The 20,544-nt window shown below is 35.7% G+C and overlaps 1 protein-coding gene across 1 annotated transcript; it reads right to left on the minus strand.

The window, feature by feature from the left end:
- Window positions 1–283: 283 nt before the first annotated feature.
- LOC139431047 (uncharacterized) lies at window positions 284–3,697 on the minus strand. The gene has a single exon (XM_071198617.1). The coding sequence runs from the start codon at window positions 3,695–3,697 to the stop codon at window positions 284–286; it is 3,414 nt and encodes a 1,137-aa protein (XP_071054718.1).
- Window positions 3,698–20,544: the final 16,847 nt, after the last annotated feature.

Here is a 20,544-nt window from a genome sequence, read left to right on the forward strand (position 1 = left end):
TTGTTTAATAATGAGAGTTTAATTCGATCCGCACCTGTTAACAGCATGATAAGATGCGCCAATGTCCCCAGGGTAAAGTATCAACTGTCCCCGGAATAATATATCTTTTATCGTCGTGAGAACTAAGTGCAGTTTTGGTTTGCGTAATTGTTGATACTTGGTGGTTTCGCGATTGAAACAATTTTTGGGTGACGAGCATTTCTTTGTCCTCTCGCAAACATACTAAGTAATCATCGAAACTGGTTACGTTTTTAACAATTGACGTTTTTATGCCTTTAGCTTTTTAAACTTTATCTCCCCCCTCCACTCGACATGCATACATCTTCGATCTCAACCCCACAAATTCAGTCATTACCTTACCGGCGTTTTCATCTTTCATCATACCGAGAACTTTTTTATTTACACGAGGAATGTTGTATATATTATTTTCAGGATAATCACTCGTGTCGAAATATTTCGAAGCATCGCGTCGAATCACTTCATATAAATCCGGGCATTCGACTTCGTATATAAGGGAATCAGTATCGGTGTAACAGACTCTGGCCTTGTCCCCAAATCGTCTCCTCATATACGAATAATGAAAATCATATATTTTTAATTTCGATATATCTAAAATACACATACCAACGTAGATGGGTTTATTAAAATAAATTTCCATTTTATTGAGCTCAATAGCAACTAAATTTTCATCGAAGATAATTGAGGATTTGAAATTTGGTTTCGCGATCAACGCCTCAGCGCCGTAACGACCACCCCATTTTGTCACAAGCTTCACAATGGAATGTTTTCGAATATTTTCCATCGTCTTGCCAAATACGGCGTTGTTCATTAATTTGAATAAATTTTTGTCGAAGTCGTTAATCGCCGCGGTTCTAAATTTAGTGTTTAAATTAATATATGATTTCAACCAAGCCGACTGTTTAAATTCCAAAACACGATGAATTTTTGTTAAAATTAAACCATTTTCAATCGCTTGTTGTAAATTACGATAATGCAACACATATCGCTCTTTATTATATAAAGTGCCCATTAATTTGGTTTGTTTTGAATTTGGTGGTGCACGATGTTCTGGGCAAAATGGAAGGTCACGATTTGAATCATGAATGGATTCAGGGTACTCGAGATCAACTTCTAAAATGTAACCTTCAGGGTTATCCTCAGGTACATTGAAGTTGATGTTGTTTCCCTCAACCCACTTAAATCCGCCATAGGGTAGGTACTGAGACATTGCCCATCCATATTGATTATTGATATCATCATAAATTATAAATTTTGATGGCTCAGCTGATTTATAATTAGGTAGATATTTATTATTAGCCGAGGCGTAACGTTTCGAACACTGGCTTAGACCTCCTCGTATACCTCGCTCTATAAACATTGCCATATCAATATCCGTTAATAGCTCAAGTTTTACCCTCGTATACTTCAGCATGCAGTCCCATGTATACCCGGGCAATGTATAGTAATGAGCCGGGTCTAAGCTATACGAATTCAGGCAGCTAGCCCGAAATTGCTCGAATACGTCTGCTAATAACAAAATATCTGTTTTCAAATATAACTCACTGTAATTTCCTAAATTTTGACAGCCAAAAGCGTTCCACACTTCATTAGCATGCGTATAATCAGTATCTGCAATGTGACTGTCGGTCATAGAGTTATAAAATGTAGATTCATCCGGTAATGCAGTTTCATTTAATTTTGTAAAAGAGTCCAAGTAATCATAAGGAAACACTCCTTTACGCGTTAATAAATTGAATTTAGATTCATCTAAATTTGGAAATTGTGTTTTTAAATTTGGAAAGGAATCTGTATAACTTGCTAATTTATCTAAACTCGATGCCATGAACCGAAATGAATCAATAAACCGGAATTTAATTAAATTTTGGTCTATATTTTTAGTAAAAGAAATATATCGCTCCTTATTTATAGGTAGCAAATCGATGCGTCCTTCGAAATCTTTTGCTAAATTCTTTATAATAAAGTGACTATCGTACCCACTTAAATTATGAAAGACTACTGGAATCACGTGACTATCCTGATAGTTAATGTTGCAATCCTCATGCGCAGTTCCTCGATATTTACCAGTAAGGTGACAATGGTCTCGAACTCTGACGTCACCTACGTCAAAGCGGTTTTCGCATATATGACAGCATGATAATGAGCGAAACTCCAGTTCTTGCGGTTCGGTAAGAGGTTCCATGGGTAAGGGACATAGGAATATAGTTTCCACATCTTCCGCTAGCTGCTTCATTTCGGTCACAAACCACTGCTGACAGTTCTCACCGGCATATGATTTGTAAAAGCTCAGGGACTCGTCATATGAGCATTTTACGTAATAATCAATACTATATGGCTTATGTTGTGTATCAGTCTTTGTTGTTGGTATCAAAAGACATTCTAGATCCGCATACACCACAAATGGAACCGATTCTTTATTTTGAAAATTCTTGAAATATACGGTTTCACCTTCCTTCGGCATACGGATGCGGCATTCATTCATTTTAGCACAATCCTTCACGTGTTTTTCTAGACCGGTGGAACTGTAAAAATAGTGAAGGCAACGTTCACAGAAATATTTTTTCGTATGATGTATCGATAATTGAGATGACACTAGTCGGGATAAATCTTTTATCCAAACGTAGTGAAATCTCGGCTTGAATTCACCATCATCATCCCCATCTTCTTCTTCTACATACTTATCTTGGATGAGTAGCAGGTTAACGTGTCTGCCTCTCCTCTCCTTAGCTAGATAGGAAGGAACTACATTATACCGTCCCTTCTTTAGTGATTCAAGAATGTACACGTTGACCGACACATCGTTTTGTTGTTCAAACCGAGGGATTTGTTTCATGACCATCGGCATTGCTATGTTCTTCATATTTAAAACTTCTGAGTAATGTGGATACATGTAAGTTCGGTCGATGTGATGATTGGCTGGATAAAGCGCTGAAGTCACTGCCCACGCAAAACATGCTTCATCATCGTTCTTTACATTTACATAAGCATGTTTCAACCTAAGGGCCCTAGGTAATTCAATGTATGACGACCCAAGTTGTGGGGTATATTTATTAATGTTCATCTGTAGGTTTACGATCGCATTTAAAGCCCATCCACTATCTTTTTCTTGAAATTCTTCAAGGGCTTTTAGAACGGAGTCTTGAATGTTGCTCTTAAACCACTCTTCTAAATCAGTGTTGTTATAAATTGCGACATTTCTAGTATTTATATATTTAAATTCAAATACTTCCTTTCCCATTTTCTTAGTTACGAATTCACCACAAAACACAGCGTTAACTTTCAATGTTGATTTTTTCACATCATTAGTCATTCTCCTTATTATCATTTTTTTAGCATCTTCCATAAATTGTCGAGGGTCCTTGTGGGTCAGGTTAATGATGATCCCCGTTCTCATTCTGTTGGAGAACGCCGTCTGAAGGTCTTGCCATTTTACCCGCAAGCTTCTAAAGTTCTCGCGAGTCGGGTGAGTTGGTTTGTACCCGGTCCCAGTTACGTACCGGAGCGATTTTAGCATGCTTCGGAATCCATGCATGTGACCAGCACAAGTGGTTATGTGGTGCTTTTCACCACTTGTGTTGGCTACCTTTAGCGCAGCGTTCATCACCTTAATATTACGATTACAGTCCTTTATTGCGGGCTCTATATCTTCCCCATCAGCAGTTACAACTCTATGATGCATTTCTTCAACTAGTCTTGAAAAAGACAGGGTTTTGACTGATGTTGAAGCCATTCTAGAACAGCGAAAATTGCGGTTATAACTTCTCGCATGAGATGCAGGATATTAATAAGTTTTTGTCTAATATCAAAGCCTAATTAAAGAAACAAGTTTTGATAATTATTATAATTGGGAAATAACTTTTGATAATCATTAAATCGAAAATAAATTATCTGTTAAGGGGAAGCTAATTATAATACAGAAACTCTACGTGTGGACATGAGTTAATGCGCCGGTGACCTTGATAAACATATAGGATTGTTTAAAAATAATTGCAAGTGTCTTCACAATTTTTAAAGTTATTTTTAAATTTATATATGCAACATACACATTATACTTGCACGTTTTATGATAATATTACGCAACATTACGTAATCATCAGCTTCAACACCATATTCATTCGGACAATTACGAAAATGACTACGCTTATATCAGGGAAGCGACTTCATATCAAAGGATAGCTAAGGTAAACACTTAAATAATGATATGAAGATGATGTGAATGTTAAATATTAATTTACGCTTTAGCAGAAAATCCTATTTTTATATGTATGTATACATATAACCAGAGCCCGGACAGTTTAGGAAAGTGATCCTAAAACGCCTCCCACTCCAGTCTCAATATTCAATGAATTAAATCGAAGCGTACGCTTATCTAGGTATACGTTTAGTGTGGAGGGGGCTCACGTTTCCTAAACTGTCCGGGCTCTGCAATAACAATCTAGCGCGTGATCTTGAGATAACTAACGTGATAATCGAAGAATTCCCACACTTACATGATATTAAATCCGCAAACGACGGAAGTTGATGTTCAACTTACCGATTTATAAATTGCTAGGTAAATTTGATAGGTAGCTGCGGCCCCTCTACTTCCTTAATAAATTATTATTTAATTTCCTCTCACGTCAACCCGTTCATCAACGATTCCCATCATTGTTCCAAAAAACATAATTATTTATTAATTTTAAAAAATCTCTTATACTTGCACGTTTTATGTTTTCTGGATTATCTTAATAAACTTTAACAATTTTACTTATAATATTACGCAACATTACGTAATCATCAGCTTCAACACCATAGACAACCGGTTAGGTGCGGGGTTCGGTGCGCGGGCTGTAGATCATGATCTATCCAGGCTAGGTCTTAGGGGGGACAGGGGTTGAACCGGTATTCAACCGGTTGAACAGGGGTTGAACCGGTCGGTTGAACAGGGGTTGAACCGGTCGGTTGAACAGGGGTTGAACCAACGCCCTTTTGGCAGTTTTCACCCGTGCCATATTGTTCGTGCTTGTTATAGGCGACGGGGGAGTTGTAGGGGGGGGAATTTTTTGGTTTATTTTTCGATTTGAAGCATCGTTAACGAGATATTTACCATTTTATAACCTCCAAGCCAAACGCTTTGTGTTCACATGTCCGGGGGAATGACGTCATCAGCTCGATAACTAAATAAGGCCGTTTTGGCAGTTTTTACCCGTGCCATATTGTTCGTGCTTGTTATAGGCGATTGCGGGTTGTAGGGGGGAATTTTTTGGTTTATTTTTCGATTTGAAGCATCGTTAACGAGATATTTACCATTTTATAACCTCCAAGCCAAACGCTTCGTGTCCGGATGTGTCAAGGCCTCGATATATCGACGATGACGTCATCGTGATAAGGCGGTAGCCTCATTCAATCCCCAGCCTAAAAGAGGGTTCTCGGAGAATGCTATGCTCTGATTGAACCACCCTGCCCTGCCCGCCCGCACCCCGCACCATAGCACTCAGCCGGTAAGCCAAACCAAACGCTTTGTGTCCGGATGTATCAAGGTCTCGATGAAGTTCCAACACCCCTCACTTCGCACCCTGCCCCCCCCTACCGGCCCACGCCCAAATGCCGCACCTAACTGGTTGTCTAGATGACGTCACCACCACCAAGCTCCACACGATTCGGCGGCATGACGTCATCAGCTCGATAACTAAATAAGGCCCTTTTGGCAGCTTTCACCCGTGCCATATTGTTCGTATTTGTTATAGGCGACAAGGGGGTTGTAGGGGGGAATTTTTTGGTTTATTTTTCGATTTGAAGCATCGTTAACGAGATAGTTACCATTTTATAACCTCCAAGCCAAACGCTTCGTGTCCGGATGTGTCAAGGCCTTGATATATCGACGATGACGTCATCGTGATAAGGCGGTAGCCTCATTCAATCCCCAGCCTAAAAGAGGGTTCTCGGAGAATGCTATGCTCTGATTGAACCACCCTGCCCTGCCCGCCCGCACCCCGCACCATAGCACTCAGCCGGTAAGCCAAACCAAACGCTTTGTGTCCGGCCTCGATGATGACGTCATCATCATAAGGCCTGTCGATCCTCATTCAAATTTCCCGCCAAAAAGAGGGTTCTTGGAGAATGCTGCGCTCTAATTGGTTGAATTTAAAATGTGGGCGTGGCCAGAAGAAGGTAGTGGTGGGGATAAAAAGTACTTTTCGACCCCAATGTTAAATCTTATGGGATTTTGGTCCAGAACGCCCATAGCTATACTACTAGAAATAAAAAACGCAATGTTAAACCTTTTATAAAAATACTGGAATATTCAGTAAGAGAATATGAATAACTTCGGAAATTAAACAATTAAAATTCATTACTTGTGATTACTAGCTGATCCCAGCGTGCCATTAGCCAACCTTCTAAGTTCTGGTAGTGTTTCATTTATACAATAGGCAATACTTTCTAGTATGAGCACAATCACTGTCTGCATAACAATACGGACACTTCAACGCTATCAAAACCGGGCATGAAACTTTACCTGTGGAATCTTTCAACGAATGACTTTCATAAAATTCTCGTCCTTCTGAATTTCCTTGGAATGGTGGAAACCCCCCTTTTACGGTGGAATTGTTTCCATTGAGGAAATTATACCACTTCTGTTTAGCTTCCTGTTCTGCGATAGCTTGTCTTTAAAATGCCTCTTTCATTTTTGTCACGTAACAATCCATTGGTCTTTGTTGTTAATTAAAAAGTGACAACATGATGGACATTTATTTAGTATTATTAGTGTAGTATTAACAACAGACGAGTCAGGTAGAATTTCAGCTCAAAAAATTCCGGGGTGCAGCCAAGTTTCCGTTAAGCAGATCACATCAAAGTCGACATTTAATGAGCTATTGAATACAATCGGTAGTCTGCCACGAATACTGTGCACATTCTGATAATAAAAAGAAAATAAATGCATGGCGTTTAATAAATTACAACAAATTGACCTAATAGTTTACATACGCGAAATATAATAATAATAATAATGCCTTTATTTCCCACCTGTAATAATATACAACAACATAATATATCACACTTCCACTAGACGAACTAATACTAAACAAGTGGGAAATCCCAAGGTGCAGTTCAACCGCTGAATGCCACTGACATGCAGCGGTTGCTCTTCCACTGAAACCTTGAAATCCAAAATTAAATTAATACCAAAAATTTTCTTTAAATTAATCCGAAATTAAATCAACAAAGCAAAAAGAAAACAGAACAAAAATGTCCTCGTCCTACTCTTGCATTGACTGTGGGTTCACATGTGCATGGATCGATTGAATAAAAAACACATTAGTAAGTAAACAACAAAAAAAAACAAAAGAAGTAATATTAGTCCTGTGACAGAAACATGCTTTCTGAATGCCTGGATGGACAGTGATCAGTGATATTCCTCTCGTTCCCTATCTGAATCAGAGGGGAACAGTCGGTCTGTCGTACAAAAATTTTACAATCGCGGGTCCTTTAAAAATCATAGCAAACCAACAGTTGAAAATCCTGTCATATTACTTTTGGATAACCATGATAGTCACGTGAACGTCAACGCCATTGATTTCTGCAAGAATAACGGAACTCTTATGATAACATTTCATCCTCATACCAGCCACAAAATACAACAGCTCGACAGAACAGTTTTTGTGCCAATGAAGACCTATTACAACACTACCTGTAGCGAATGGATGATTATGAATCCAGGGCAAGCCATTTCAATATATGACATAGCTGAATTTGTGGGTAAAGCTTTTACCACTTCTAACATTCAAAAGGGATTTGAAGCTAGTGGACTTTATCCCATGAACGAGAATATTTTCGCTGAAGATGAATTCTTATCTGCATACGTAACTGATCGACCTTTGAATGAAGCTACCCACGCTCATGAACGAATCAATGATGAGCAACAAGAAGAAAGAGATTCAATTTCTCCTTGAGTTTCATCGGCAAGGCACTCAATCTTGTTTTGAATATCCTAAAAGTTGTCCAAGATCGGAATAATATTGTTCATGCGGGTATCGATATTTCCTAATTGACTCTCGCTAACCTACTAACCCCCTATTCTTATCCTATCAAACACATTTTAAAATTATTAAAAAATGAAACACAAAACTTTATTTAAAAACTGAAATAAAAAACGCAATGTTAAACCTTTTATAAAAATACTGGAATATTCACTAAGAGAATATGAATAACTTCGGAAATTAAACAATTAAAATTCATTACTTGTGATTACTAGCTGATCCCAGCGTGCCATTAGCCAACCTTCTAAGTTCTGGTAGTGTTGTATTTATACATTGGGCAATACTTTCTAGTATGAGCACAATCATTGTCTGCATAACAATACGGACACTTCAACGCTATCAAAACCGGGCAGGAAACTTTACCTGTAGAATCTTTCAACGAATGACTTTCATAAAATTCTCGTCCTTCTGAATATCCTTGGTATGGTGGAAACCACCTGTTTACGGCGGAATTGTTTCCATTGAGGAAATTATACCACTTATGTTTAGCTTCCTGTTCTACGATAGCTTGTCTTTAAAATGCCTCTTCATTTTTGTCACGTAATAATCCATTGGTCTAAGGGCCAAGTCCATCTTTACAAATCATAGTAAGGGTTCGTTCACAAAGCATGTTTCACCGACGCCATCAATCTTCGTGCCCGGTGATGAGCCCGTGGGCAAGGATTTTCTCTTCTGGATGCAGGCTGCGAGGAACTACGATGGACCTTGGATTGGAATTGTCACGGTTGATATGAGGAACACGATAAATGGCGTCTACATCCACACGCGAAATATCATACCCTACATGAGCAGCAACGGCATCTAATAAATTTTCGTTATTCTTTTCAGGAACACTCTGGATCTCTAAATTGTTCCGGCGCGAATATTGTTTCATATCATCAACTCGAGCTGTAAGATCAGACACCCGGTCACGCAATTGTAAGTTTTCGGCTGTTACTTTATCAATAATTTTTATTTTATTCCTTAACTCTTTCACAACTTGTTCAAAATCGGATATACGGCCGCTACCGAAGTCGACTGAATGAAGAAGTTAGCTAGGTAATAGCAGGACAGGACGGCGTCGCCGAAGTAGACCCACATGATTTGCGAGAAATAGCGCCTCGTTCTCTTGATCTTGAATCATGACATGTCCACGCATCTACATACTCCAACGTCTCCTCCGGATCAATGCATTTTGTGTGGAACCAAAGGCAGCACACAAGCACACAAGCACTGGACGCCTGATCTCCTCCCACCACACGATTACACCGTTCGCATATCGACATGATCACTTTTTGCGAAACGACAATAATGGAATTAAAAGTGTATTAATTTATGGGTAGATTATTGGTTATTAATTAACAAATCGCCCACTTCAGAACACTTAGAAAGTCCATACGGATACTAAGTGAGCAAAGAGCGAAGAAAGTGGATTTGAATTTCTTAGCAAGATGAGCTCATACTACTGCAGCACATAATTCCAATTTGGGAAGTATAATTGTTTTCAATGGTGCAATCTTTGATTTTGCAGCTAGTAAGTTGATCTCTGTGTCTGTATATGTGAGGCATATGTAAAAGTATGTAACTCGATTCGTTGTATGTGTATATCCGTTTGATGTAACTATAGCTCTTGAAATATGATTTTTGCAATAACTATGATTGAAGATATAAGACCTAATGAATCTATTTGTCCTAAAATTGTTCTTTTCGTGATTAGCATGGTATGTTTCAATTCTGCACTGGTATATGTCAGCTTGTCAGTGTTTGTATTCCATTGAATTCCTAATGTTTTGAAAATTTCTTCGGACATAAATGTTGGATTTGATTTGAAACTTTATCTCTCAATTCTGGATAATTGCTATTGAACTTGCTTAAAGTAAAACCTCCTGACTCTAGGGTTGTTGTTACGTTGAATTTTATCGTTTTTAGTTTAATGATGTCATCATGTCCTGTAAACATGTCGTCGACGTAAAAATCTCTGCAGAATTTATTAGAATCAGCCGGAAATTTGTTTTCAAATGGTGCCGATGACATTCCAAACTCTAAATTGTTTGATGCAGTTCCTCTTGATACCAAATCTGCAGGATTATGTTGTGACTTCACGTGGAACCATGTGACTGGGTCGCTTGTAGACTGAATTTCGGTAATTCTGTTAGCAACAAATGTCTTATCTTTCTTTGGCCTTGAATTAATCCACGATAGTGCAATTTGTGAGTATGTCCAAAAATATTCTTCATTTATCCGTAGTTGTAGAATCGATTTGAATTTCTCAGCAAGATGAGCTCCATGTACTGCAGCACACAATTCCAATCTGGGAAGTGTAATTGCTTTCAATGATGCAACCTTTGATTTTGCAGCTAGTAAGTTGATCTCTGTCTCTGTATATGTGACGCATATGTAAAAGTATGTAACTCGATTCGTTGTATCTGTGTATCTGGCAGGGATTATATCATATCTATATCTCCCCCTTTAGCACTTACAACTCTATGACGCATTTCCTCTACTAGTCTTGAAAAAGACAGGGTTTTGCCTGATGTTGAAGCCATTCTAGAACAGCGAAAATTGTGGTTATAACTTCTCGTATGAGATGCAGGATATTAATAAATTTTGTCTAATATCAAAGAATTATATATATATTCTAATGAAAGAAACAAGTTTTGATAATTATTATAATTATGAAATAACTTTTGATAATCATTAAATCGCTAGCGCGTGACCTTGAGATACTAAATAAGGCCGTTTTAGTAGTTTTCACCCGTGCCATGTTGTTCATGCTTGTTATAGGTGACAGGGGCTTTGTAGGGGGGAATTTTTCGGTATATTTTTCGATTTGAAGTATCGTTAACGAGATATTTACCACTTTATAACCTCCAAGGCAAACGCTTTGTGTCCGGATGTATCAAGGCCTCTATGTATCGACAATGACGTCATCGTGATAAGGCTCATCGATCTAGGTAGCCTCATTCAAATTCCCCACCTAAAAGAGGGTTCTCGGAGAATGCTATGCTCTGATTGAACCACCCTGCCCTGCCCGCCGCACCGCGCACCCTAGCACCCAGCTGGTAAGCCAAACCAAACGCTTTGTGTCCGAATGTATCAAGGCCTCGATGTGTAAACGATGACGTCACCGTGATAAGGCCCGTCGATCTAGATAGCCTCATTCAAATTTCCCGCCAAAAAGAGGGTTCTTTTAGAATGCTGCGCTCTGATTGGTTGAATTTAAAATGTGGGCGTGGCCACACCCTCGAAAGGGGGTAGTGGTGGGGATAAAAAGTACTTTTCGACCCCAATGTTAAATCTTATGGGATTTTAAGCCAGAACGCACATAGCTATACCACTAACGGTGTTAAATAGTTTATTCAAACCAAGTTTTTCGGTGCGACAGCTGCTTCGGCAATTTCACCGAAAAATTTGGTTTGAATAAACTATTTAACACCGTTGATTCATATTTTTCCTTAATCTTACATATCTCAACGATGCACATAGAATCCCAACTTTTTAAGTCACTCACTTGAATGCTATCATCGTCAGACGTTAGGGGCTCTAGAAAATTCGCACAAAAGTCTAGTTAGTTGAGAATGCAAATAAGTAAAAACGTAAACTCGTGGAGTTCATCGGTTTCATTTTGGTGTTTCTCTTACAATAATACAATTCATACTGAAACAAAATATACACCTCATAAACTCGTATTTGGCAAAACTTGCAAATTGCCTTCATCTATTCTAGAAACCAGTGATCTTTTATATAATTTTATTGATTAATTATCCTTTGGAATTAAAATATCGATTGCAAAATGCATGGTCAGAACGTAAAACGTAAAGAACATTATGATAAGCAATGTAAACCAATTAATTATAAGAAAGGTGAACAAGTGTTACTTAAAAATGAAAGTGATAATAAAATTTATTGTTTATATAAAGGACCTTATGAAGTAAGAGAAGATAAATTTTCAAACGTTGTGTTAGAAAAAAACAATAAACTTATTACAGTACATAACGACAGAATAAAGGTGGGATTTTTGTGATGCGTTCAACACAAGCGGCGAACGCAGTGCTTTAGATGCAATGTACTGCTTCGTTTCCTAGGTAGCGTCAGCCGCTTGCGGCCCAAACACGTAAAGCCATGCGGTTATAGAGCAGTTTAGCCGCAATCGCTAGATAGGTGCAGACACGAACCTGTTCATATTCGTTCAATTCATTCACATATGTTCTCCGCTTTGAGCAAACGAAAAATGTCGTAGTCGAAAGTATTATTTACAGTTTTCAAAGACGAAAAGTTAGTGAAAAAAGTTTCAAACTTTTCGTGTATATACGATCTTTTAAACCCATCGCACAAAGATCAAGTCGTACTAGTCATGCTTGGAAAGAAATAGGACAAGTGCTAGGGAGATCAGGTAATAAAAAAATTAACAGTTGTAATAATTTATTAATTTTATCAGAAAATATATACTACTAGTTTAATTGGTTCTGTTAACATGACTATTTTGCCAAGATACTGTCTCTGCGTTACTGTTGAAATATTTCATAAATGAATCTCTGACATTAAATCCATCCATATTTCCAAATCCTCTACCTCTAGCAAGTGGCAGAAAATTTGGAGATGATGGTGTTTCATTTAGGTCTAAGTCGTAATATGGCTTCTGTTCCTTTTCTAAAAATGCAACCCTAAGTAAATTGTGTAAGCAGCAAATTACAATAATCAAATCATCAGTTGTTTCTGGTTTTATAGCAATCGGGGTATAAAATATGCGAAACCTATGCTCTTGAAACACGATAGTTAAAAATTGATTTTTGATTGTCTGTAGTTGCAACCGGTCGAGAAAATGGCCGGTATGGTCGTATTTGAATGCAATCGAAATGCCTCATCGCCTACAAAAACGTGAGGCAAAACAATGTCCGAATTCGGAAGCATGCATGGAGGAGGAAACATATTACCAGCCCTAAATTGTTTCCCAATATTAGTCTTGTCAAAAATGCCGCTGTCGCCTTCTTTTTCATACGAACCGACGTCAATAAATATAAGTTTATAGTTTGCATCAACGACAGCAAGACTATAGAAAAAAGTTTTTATAATTAAAGTACTGTGAACCACTGTATGTATGAGCAAAAATTCGGACGTGTTTTCCGTCGATAGCTCCGACACAATTAGGAAAGTGCAACTTTTCTGTAAACTCCTCACTTTTTTTCTTCAGCTCGTCTGGTGAACAGGGGGGTAAAAAAGAGGCGATAGCTTTAACGTAAAACTGATAGCACACATTTCATAATTCTGCTGATATAGCTAGAAGATATTTTGAATGCAAATGCCAGTGATTTCATTGACTCACTGGTTGCTAAAAACCTGAAAACAAAAAACATATTACAACAGATTATAGCGGCGGCGTTATACCAAAAATCGCTAAGTTCAAATTAGTATTTTTGAGTAAAACAACTTTTAGAATAAAGTTGGTGGATTTTGCCAGATCGTCGACAGTATGAGCTTTCTGTTCATTAATTTTTATTGCAGTAGAAGATTGTAAAAAAAGGTGAAAAAGGAGAAACATTAAAGACACGTATTTTAAAAGATTTAAAAAAAAGAAAAGGAACTGGTTCTTCTGCTTCAGCTAAAGCGAAGAAGTGGCCATTAGCAGACATGTTATCATTTCTTGGTAAACCAGATCGTATGCGAGAGTAAGTTGTTGTATGATAACACTTCCTCTTCTTGTAAATTTTAATTCATTTCCAAGAAGTAAATTCAACATTCAAGATGACGATACTATTAATGAAGAGGGCAACGCAGAAGATGTAGCTGAATGCCCGGCCACGGATGTTTGTAATGTTGAAGATGATTCTTCAAAAGTGGATTCGCCCCAACCTGTGAAGAAACGGCCAAAACGAACGGATAAGATCGTTGAATTAATGGAAGCTCGTCACATTGAAAGACAAGAAATTATTAAAACATTAAATGGAAATAAAGAAGATGAAACTGGTCCGTTCTTCAGAAGTGTGGCGATATCAGTCAAAAAGCTTAAGCCGCAGCTTGTTAGTGAAGCCAAAATGCGATCATTGCAGCTGATTTTTGAATTGGAGCAACGCAATGAAATTCACACGAATCAATCACCAGTCTCGCAGTACTTTCTACATCAACTGAACCTTATACGTCACAGACACCAACAAGTTTTGACGGAAATTCAGTGACTACATATTATTATAAAATAATATATATTTTTTGTTTATACTTTCTTTTACCTTTTAAAAAAGGAAATAATACCTTTGTTCAGAAAGTGTCGAAACTAGTTCGAAATTGGACATTTCAGGTAATGATCTGATATTCCAACATATTTGCAACGTTACATTTTTGCAATTGAAAGAAGTAATCAATTCTATTTTTCTTATAACAAAAGTGGACTTTTACTTTACTTACCTTAGAGTTATATCTAATTTGTCCAAAACATAGTTGAATTGACGAATCTTTAATCTAAGAAAATCTCGAAATTTCTTGTCATCTTCTAATAAAGTCTTGTTTTAAATATCGGATGATTTTTTGCATTTTTAGCGTCAGATAATTCTTGGAGTAGAAGTTCCTCATCCTCATTTTCTTCTAACAATAAATCTAATAACAAATTTTGTTTCGCCATGACAAAGTACGTGTTTTCAATTGAAACACGCTTCAACGATACCACAAGCTCATTAGACTTTAATATTTTTCGAAAACCTATCAGTACTGACTGTATCATCCCTAAAAACTCTCACAGTTGTCACAGTTACAAAGGTGCGGCGTAAAGATTCTTCTTTCATCGCGCTATTCGTACACCACTTTCAATATCTGATTTCGTCGAGGAAATGCGTAGGGTTATAACATACGTGAAATACAAAATTTCTACAACTTAAACTAATACCGTTTCACCCTAATTTGCAATTTGAATTTAAAAATGATGATTATGCTTTCAATAATTCTATTAAAATTAGCCAACTTTTAATTAATAACAAACACAAATTCAGGGAAAAGGAAATGAGTGGAATATATAAGATAAAGTGTAATGAATGCGAAAGTTTTTACATAGGTCAAACAGGTCGAAATATAAAATCCAGATATAAAGAACATATCTCCAAAGAAAACTCCGCTTTTTATAAACATCTAATTTCAAACAACCACTCTCCACACTTAGACAATATCAATATTATCAAAAACTTAAAAAAATCTAAATTAATGGATTTCTATGAAGAAATGTTTATTAACCTATAGAATAAAGTTTTCCCTATTTAAATTAATCTAAATTCCTTTTTCAGTTTTTAAAATTTCTTTGTTATTGTTTTTTCGCTGGCATGTTGCAAAGAGAGAATTAATTAATTTTTTTAATTTAATTTATATTTTTCATTACTTAGAATTTTGCGTTTAATTTTTAAGGTTAGGTAACATGCGCCTGTTGAATTGATCCATTTAATTGATTAAATTATCCATTAGCAAGCTTTGTTTAAGTCAATTAAATAAAACAAAAATTTTCCTCTTTCTTGCTATTTATTTTATTATGCTTCTAAATCGATTTCGAGGAAACAATCCTCATCTTCAGTAGAATCTTATATAAAAAAAATTTTTTTTTTTTTTTAAAAACAATATGAAATAAATCCAAAATTTCTATACATTTACTTACTGTCAGTTTAGTTGAAAAAATATATTAATCATCAAAATTTAACACATCCTCCAAATTTAACTTCATCTTTTTTATCCAAACTTGAAAATTTCTTACTTTAATAATTGAACAAATATAATAGAATATCAAATTTAAAACGAAAAGTTAAAATACACTTAAAACAAAATCCAAAATAATATAAAACAAAACACGCGTTTACACTTGACAAAAGATACGAAAAATGACTGAAGGTCAAAAGGAACAAGCAAGAAGGAAACTGGTATTCATCCTGAATAACACTGTTTATATTTAAATTTAAAATCTTTTAGTAAAGTGAAAATAGGTGCAGTATTAATTTGTATTTGATCGTTTAATAAATTATAATTTTGATTGTGTTTATACTTTAAAATTTCCAAAGTTTCAAGCAAATCCAATCTTTGACCTTTATTACATTTGTGTATTAATTTAGTTTCTTTGTATTTAATTTTATGTCCCGTTTCCATTTTATGTTTATAAACATTAGAATTATTTACATTAGATACGTGTTTCTAATCTCCTGCCTGTCTGTCCTATGTAAATACTATTGCAATTATTACATTCTATCGAATATACGCCACATTCTTTTCCTATATCTATTTCTTTTTTATTGTTATAATTTGATAATAATTTTAAAATTGTGTTATTATTAGAATATGCCAGAGAGATATCATATCTGGAGAATAGGTGTTGCATAGTTGAAGTATATCGATTGTAGATTATAGGTTTATATGTTAAATTTGAGTTCTTTATTTTAGTATTTAACGGATCTTTTTGTTTTATAATACTATAAAAAAGTCTGTCTATAGAACTTCTTGGAAAACCATTATTGTTAGCTAATTTATATATGAAATCTTTTTCGTTTTTTAAAGTTTCTTTGTCAAGTGGATAATCTAGTATTCTGTTGATTAAGAATCTAAAATTTGCAAATTTCTGATTGTGTGGGTGGTATGAATTGTAGGGGATAGTAGTTAAAGAGTTTGTAGGTTTCCTGAAAATACTGTATTTAATTTTGTTTTCTATTGTCTTAGTTAAAGTAAGGTCCAAAAAATCCAGTGAATTATCTTTTTCTATTTCCATGGTAAATTTTAATTTTTCATGTATGTTGTTTAGATACTTTAAAAATTGTTTCAACTGAGAAATGTCTCCCTTCCAAATGCAAAACACGTCATCTACATATCTACACCAAAATTTAATGTTTTCTTCAAATATGCTGTTATAATTAAGAATCATATTTTTCTCAATAAAATCTAGATATATATCTGAGATTAATCCTGATAAGGGCATGCCCATTGGTAAACCATCAGGTATGTGATAATATTTATCTTCAAAAGAACAATAATTCTGAGTAACTACATGTTTAAGAATTTTATTTAAATTATTCGACGTATTTTGATCTGTAAAGTGGTTCTCAAAAAGTTGCGAGACAACCTCAAGAGTAAATTCAATAGGAACATTCGAATACAAGTTTGTAACGTCAAAGGAAACAAATAAAGTGTCGTCAATATTTAGATTTTTAGTTTTTTCAATAAAATCCCTGGAATTTTTAACTGTATACTTAGGTTCGAAATTTATGTGTTTGAAAATTTTTGACATGAATCTTGTTAACTTTTTTGTAGGAGCGTTACCGTATGCTGTAATAGGTCTTATTGGCATATTTTCTTTGTGAAGCTTAGGCAGAGAATAGAGTCTAGGTATTTCAGGTTTAATTTCCATAAAATAGAAACTGTAAAAGTTTTTTTCCGAATTATTAAGAAAAGGAGTATATTGAATTAAAGTATCTTTACATTCTTTAATTATATTTCTAGTATTTTTTTTAAAAATTTTTTTTATATAAGATTCTACTGAAGATGAGGATTGTTTCCTCGAAATCGATTTAGAAGCATAATAAAATAAATAGCAAGAAAGAGGAAAATTTTTGTTTTATTTAATTGACTGATCCATTTAAGTTTATATTTTTTTAATTTAAAACTGTTAATTTTAGTTTTCTCGTTCATTAACACTTTAATTTCTTACTTAATAATTTTCGTTAAGTTTGAAATTGCTACACTTGTTCTCAAACGCATTGTCCCCCCTTTTTTCTAAGAAAACACTTTTTTCCTAAAAAACATTGTTACAAATCAGATTTTTTCAAACCAAAATTTAATTATTACAATTAATATATTTTTCGGCTTCTAATTTGTTAACAGCTCCTTTACTTTTATAAAACAAAAAAATGTTTGCAATTTCAACCGCTTAAGTTGTGAGCACGCACAAACTGAATCTCCTTTAGAGACAAGGGGGAGGCGCATGTGCAATAGAGGTGGTAGTATATACATGTTGGTGCGGTACAAACATTCCACCCAGGAACAAAAATGTGATTTAACATTTTTTTTAATGAAATAAAGGAGTCGAAAAATAACAACAGGTAAGTTCAATTGAATATAATTGAAAAGAGAAACAAATCGACAAACAGTAGGTAGATAGATAATAAGAAACGTGAACTTCTAATTTTAATTTGGTATAAGACAAAGTTTCGTTACGGGTCTGCTTAGACGACCGGTTTTAGTTCTAACGGTCGCTACTCGAACGACGCCGTCAGTTCCAGGATGAGTTTCTTCTATTCGACCCATTTTCCATTGCAAAGGAGAGCGGTTTTCATTACGAATAATGACGAAATCTCCAACAGCAGGATTCGAAGTAAGTGCATTCCACTTTTCCCGATGTTGAAGCGAAGATAAATAACCTTGATGCCATCTCTTCCAGAATTCTTGTATCTCTGGAGCAATTTCCAACGGTAGAGGCGATTAATTGGAACCTTACTAATATCGGGATCTACAACAGAAAATATTATTGGTTCTAAACACAAACAATGGGCGGATGTTAATGGTTGTAAATCGTTGGGATCGCTAGTGATTGCTGACAATGGAATAGAATTGAGAACCGCTTCGATTTGAGTCAGGAGCGTGTATATTTCTTCAAAGGTAAGTCGTTACTCTCCTATCACACGTAATAAATGGGTTTTTACGGACTTAACGCCAGCTTCGGCTAGACCATTGAAGTGAGGTGCTCCCGGAGGATGGAATTGTCATCGTAACTCCAATTTTTCACCAGCGGTTTGAACCATTTGTTGTAATCTGTTATAAGCACCTACAAAATTGGTTCCCTGGTCGGAAAGAATTAGTGAACATCAGCCCCGGCGTGATGTAAAACGGCGTAGGGCGGCGATGAAAGCGTCTGTTGATAAATGTGAAACCAATTGTAGGTGTATAGCCTATGTGAATGTACAAACGAATACACATATGTAAGATTTAACAGACCGCGCTCCACGACAACGGCTGATGGTGGTATAAATTGGTCCAGCAAAATTCACGGCGACACTTGAAAACGGCTTAGCTTCAGAAATTCGGAAATGAAGGAGATCGGCCATCCAAGGAGTATATGATCTTGCAACGAAAACACCGCAGACATCGTGAGAGCACTCGGTGAATAACGCTTCTGGAGGCGAGGATCCAATATATATATATATATATATATATATATATATATATATATATATATATAAGTATATAATTTAGTTGCTTGTTTTTTTGTACTTACCGTTTTTTTTTTATTTTACGAAAGGTAATGGTTTAATCTTTTTTTTGGTTCTGAATATTAATTTTTTTTTGTGAGATAATTTTCATTAGCGAATTTATTTTTGATTTCGGTTTTATTTTTTTTATTATTACGCCTTTATTTTGAGCTGAAATATACGAAGTCGTGCGGGTTCAATTTAGGGATTTTCTTTTTGGTTTGTTTTTTTGTATTTTTTTCATTGTTCAATCGCTAATGACATTATTTTTTTGAATTTTGTTTAGGAACCTTGTATAGTTTATTTTATTTATTTACCATTTATTGCCACAGACAAAAATACAAAATTACATAAGATACACTTGATTTTTGCGAAATTTTTAAATTTCTATTTTTTTTTCTATTTTTTTTGCTTTTCGTTCTTTGGGTATTATCCCAAATAAATATTATTGCAACTCAAATCTTCGACTTATTTTTGTTGTTGTTGTATTTGTTGTTTTTGGCATTTGTTTACAACACTCACTTTACCAACTTCACGTCACAGTTCGTGGACAATACGGCAGCAACTGTGTGGCGCCTTAAAAAAATTATACCCGACCCAATCTCCAAATGAGCTAGGCGAGGATCGTGTTGTGTTTGGTGTTGTAAATGTGTTGGTATTACATATATTTTGTTGTTGTTGTAATTAAGGTGTCACATGGTTCGGGTATGAATTCGTGAGTTGAGGGCTAATATTCTGGACAATCGGTAAGCCACGAAATACCCTTCCACCACAATTCAGATGTAATTAATTGGTCGGGAAGAAGACCTCGATATCCGCAATCAGCGGGATTGTAAGAGGATGAAACGTGTCTCCAACATTTAGAAGGTAAGATATTCTGAATGTGAGTTACACGGTTTGCAACAAAGATTTTCCATCGGTTAGGTACCGAAGAAATCCAGGTTAAAGTGACCTGAGAATCAGATCAGGCGAAAATCGAATCGAAAGTGTTGTTTGGGTATAACGCTTCTTTTATGGTCTGAAATAAATCAGTAAGGAGAACTGTACAACACAGTTCTAGTCTAGGAATCGAAATAGTTTTCAAAGGAGCAACACGTGCTTTTGCACAGACGAAAGAAGTTTGAATATGAGTAGAAGTTTGATATCGTAAGTATGCGACAGCGCAATACCCAAGTTGAGAGGCATCACAGAATAGATGGAGTTGGATCGACTTGGTGTCTATTTTGGTGTCTATTGGCCCCATTAAACGGGGCAAAGTCCAAGTAGATAAAGCAGCTAGGCCTTCTTTGAATAATTTCCACGTATCAGAGTTTGATATGGGAGGATTTTCATCC

This window comes from Onthophagus taurus, chromosome 8 (assembly GCF_036711975.1).
Source record: "Onthophagus taurus isolate NC chromosome 8, IU_Otau_3.0, whole genome shotgun sequence".
NCBI lineage: Eukaryota > Metazoa > Arthropoda > Insecta > Coleoptera > Scarabaeidae > Onthophagus > Onthophagus taurus.

Excerpts from the sequence above, each read along its gene's own strand:
- LOC139431047 (XM_071198617.1), bottom strand. The coding sequence starts at position 3,697 with ATGCATCATAGAGTTGTAACTGCTGATGGGGAAGATATAGAGCCCGCA.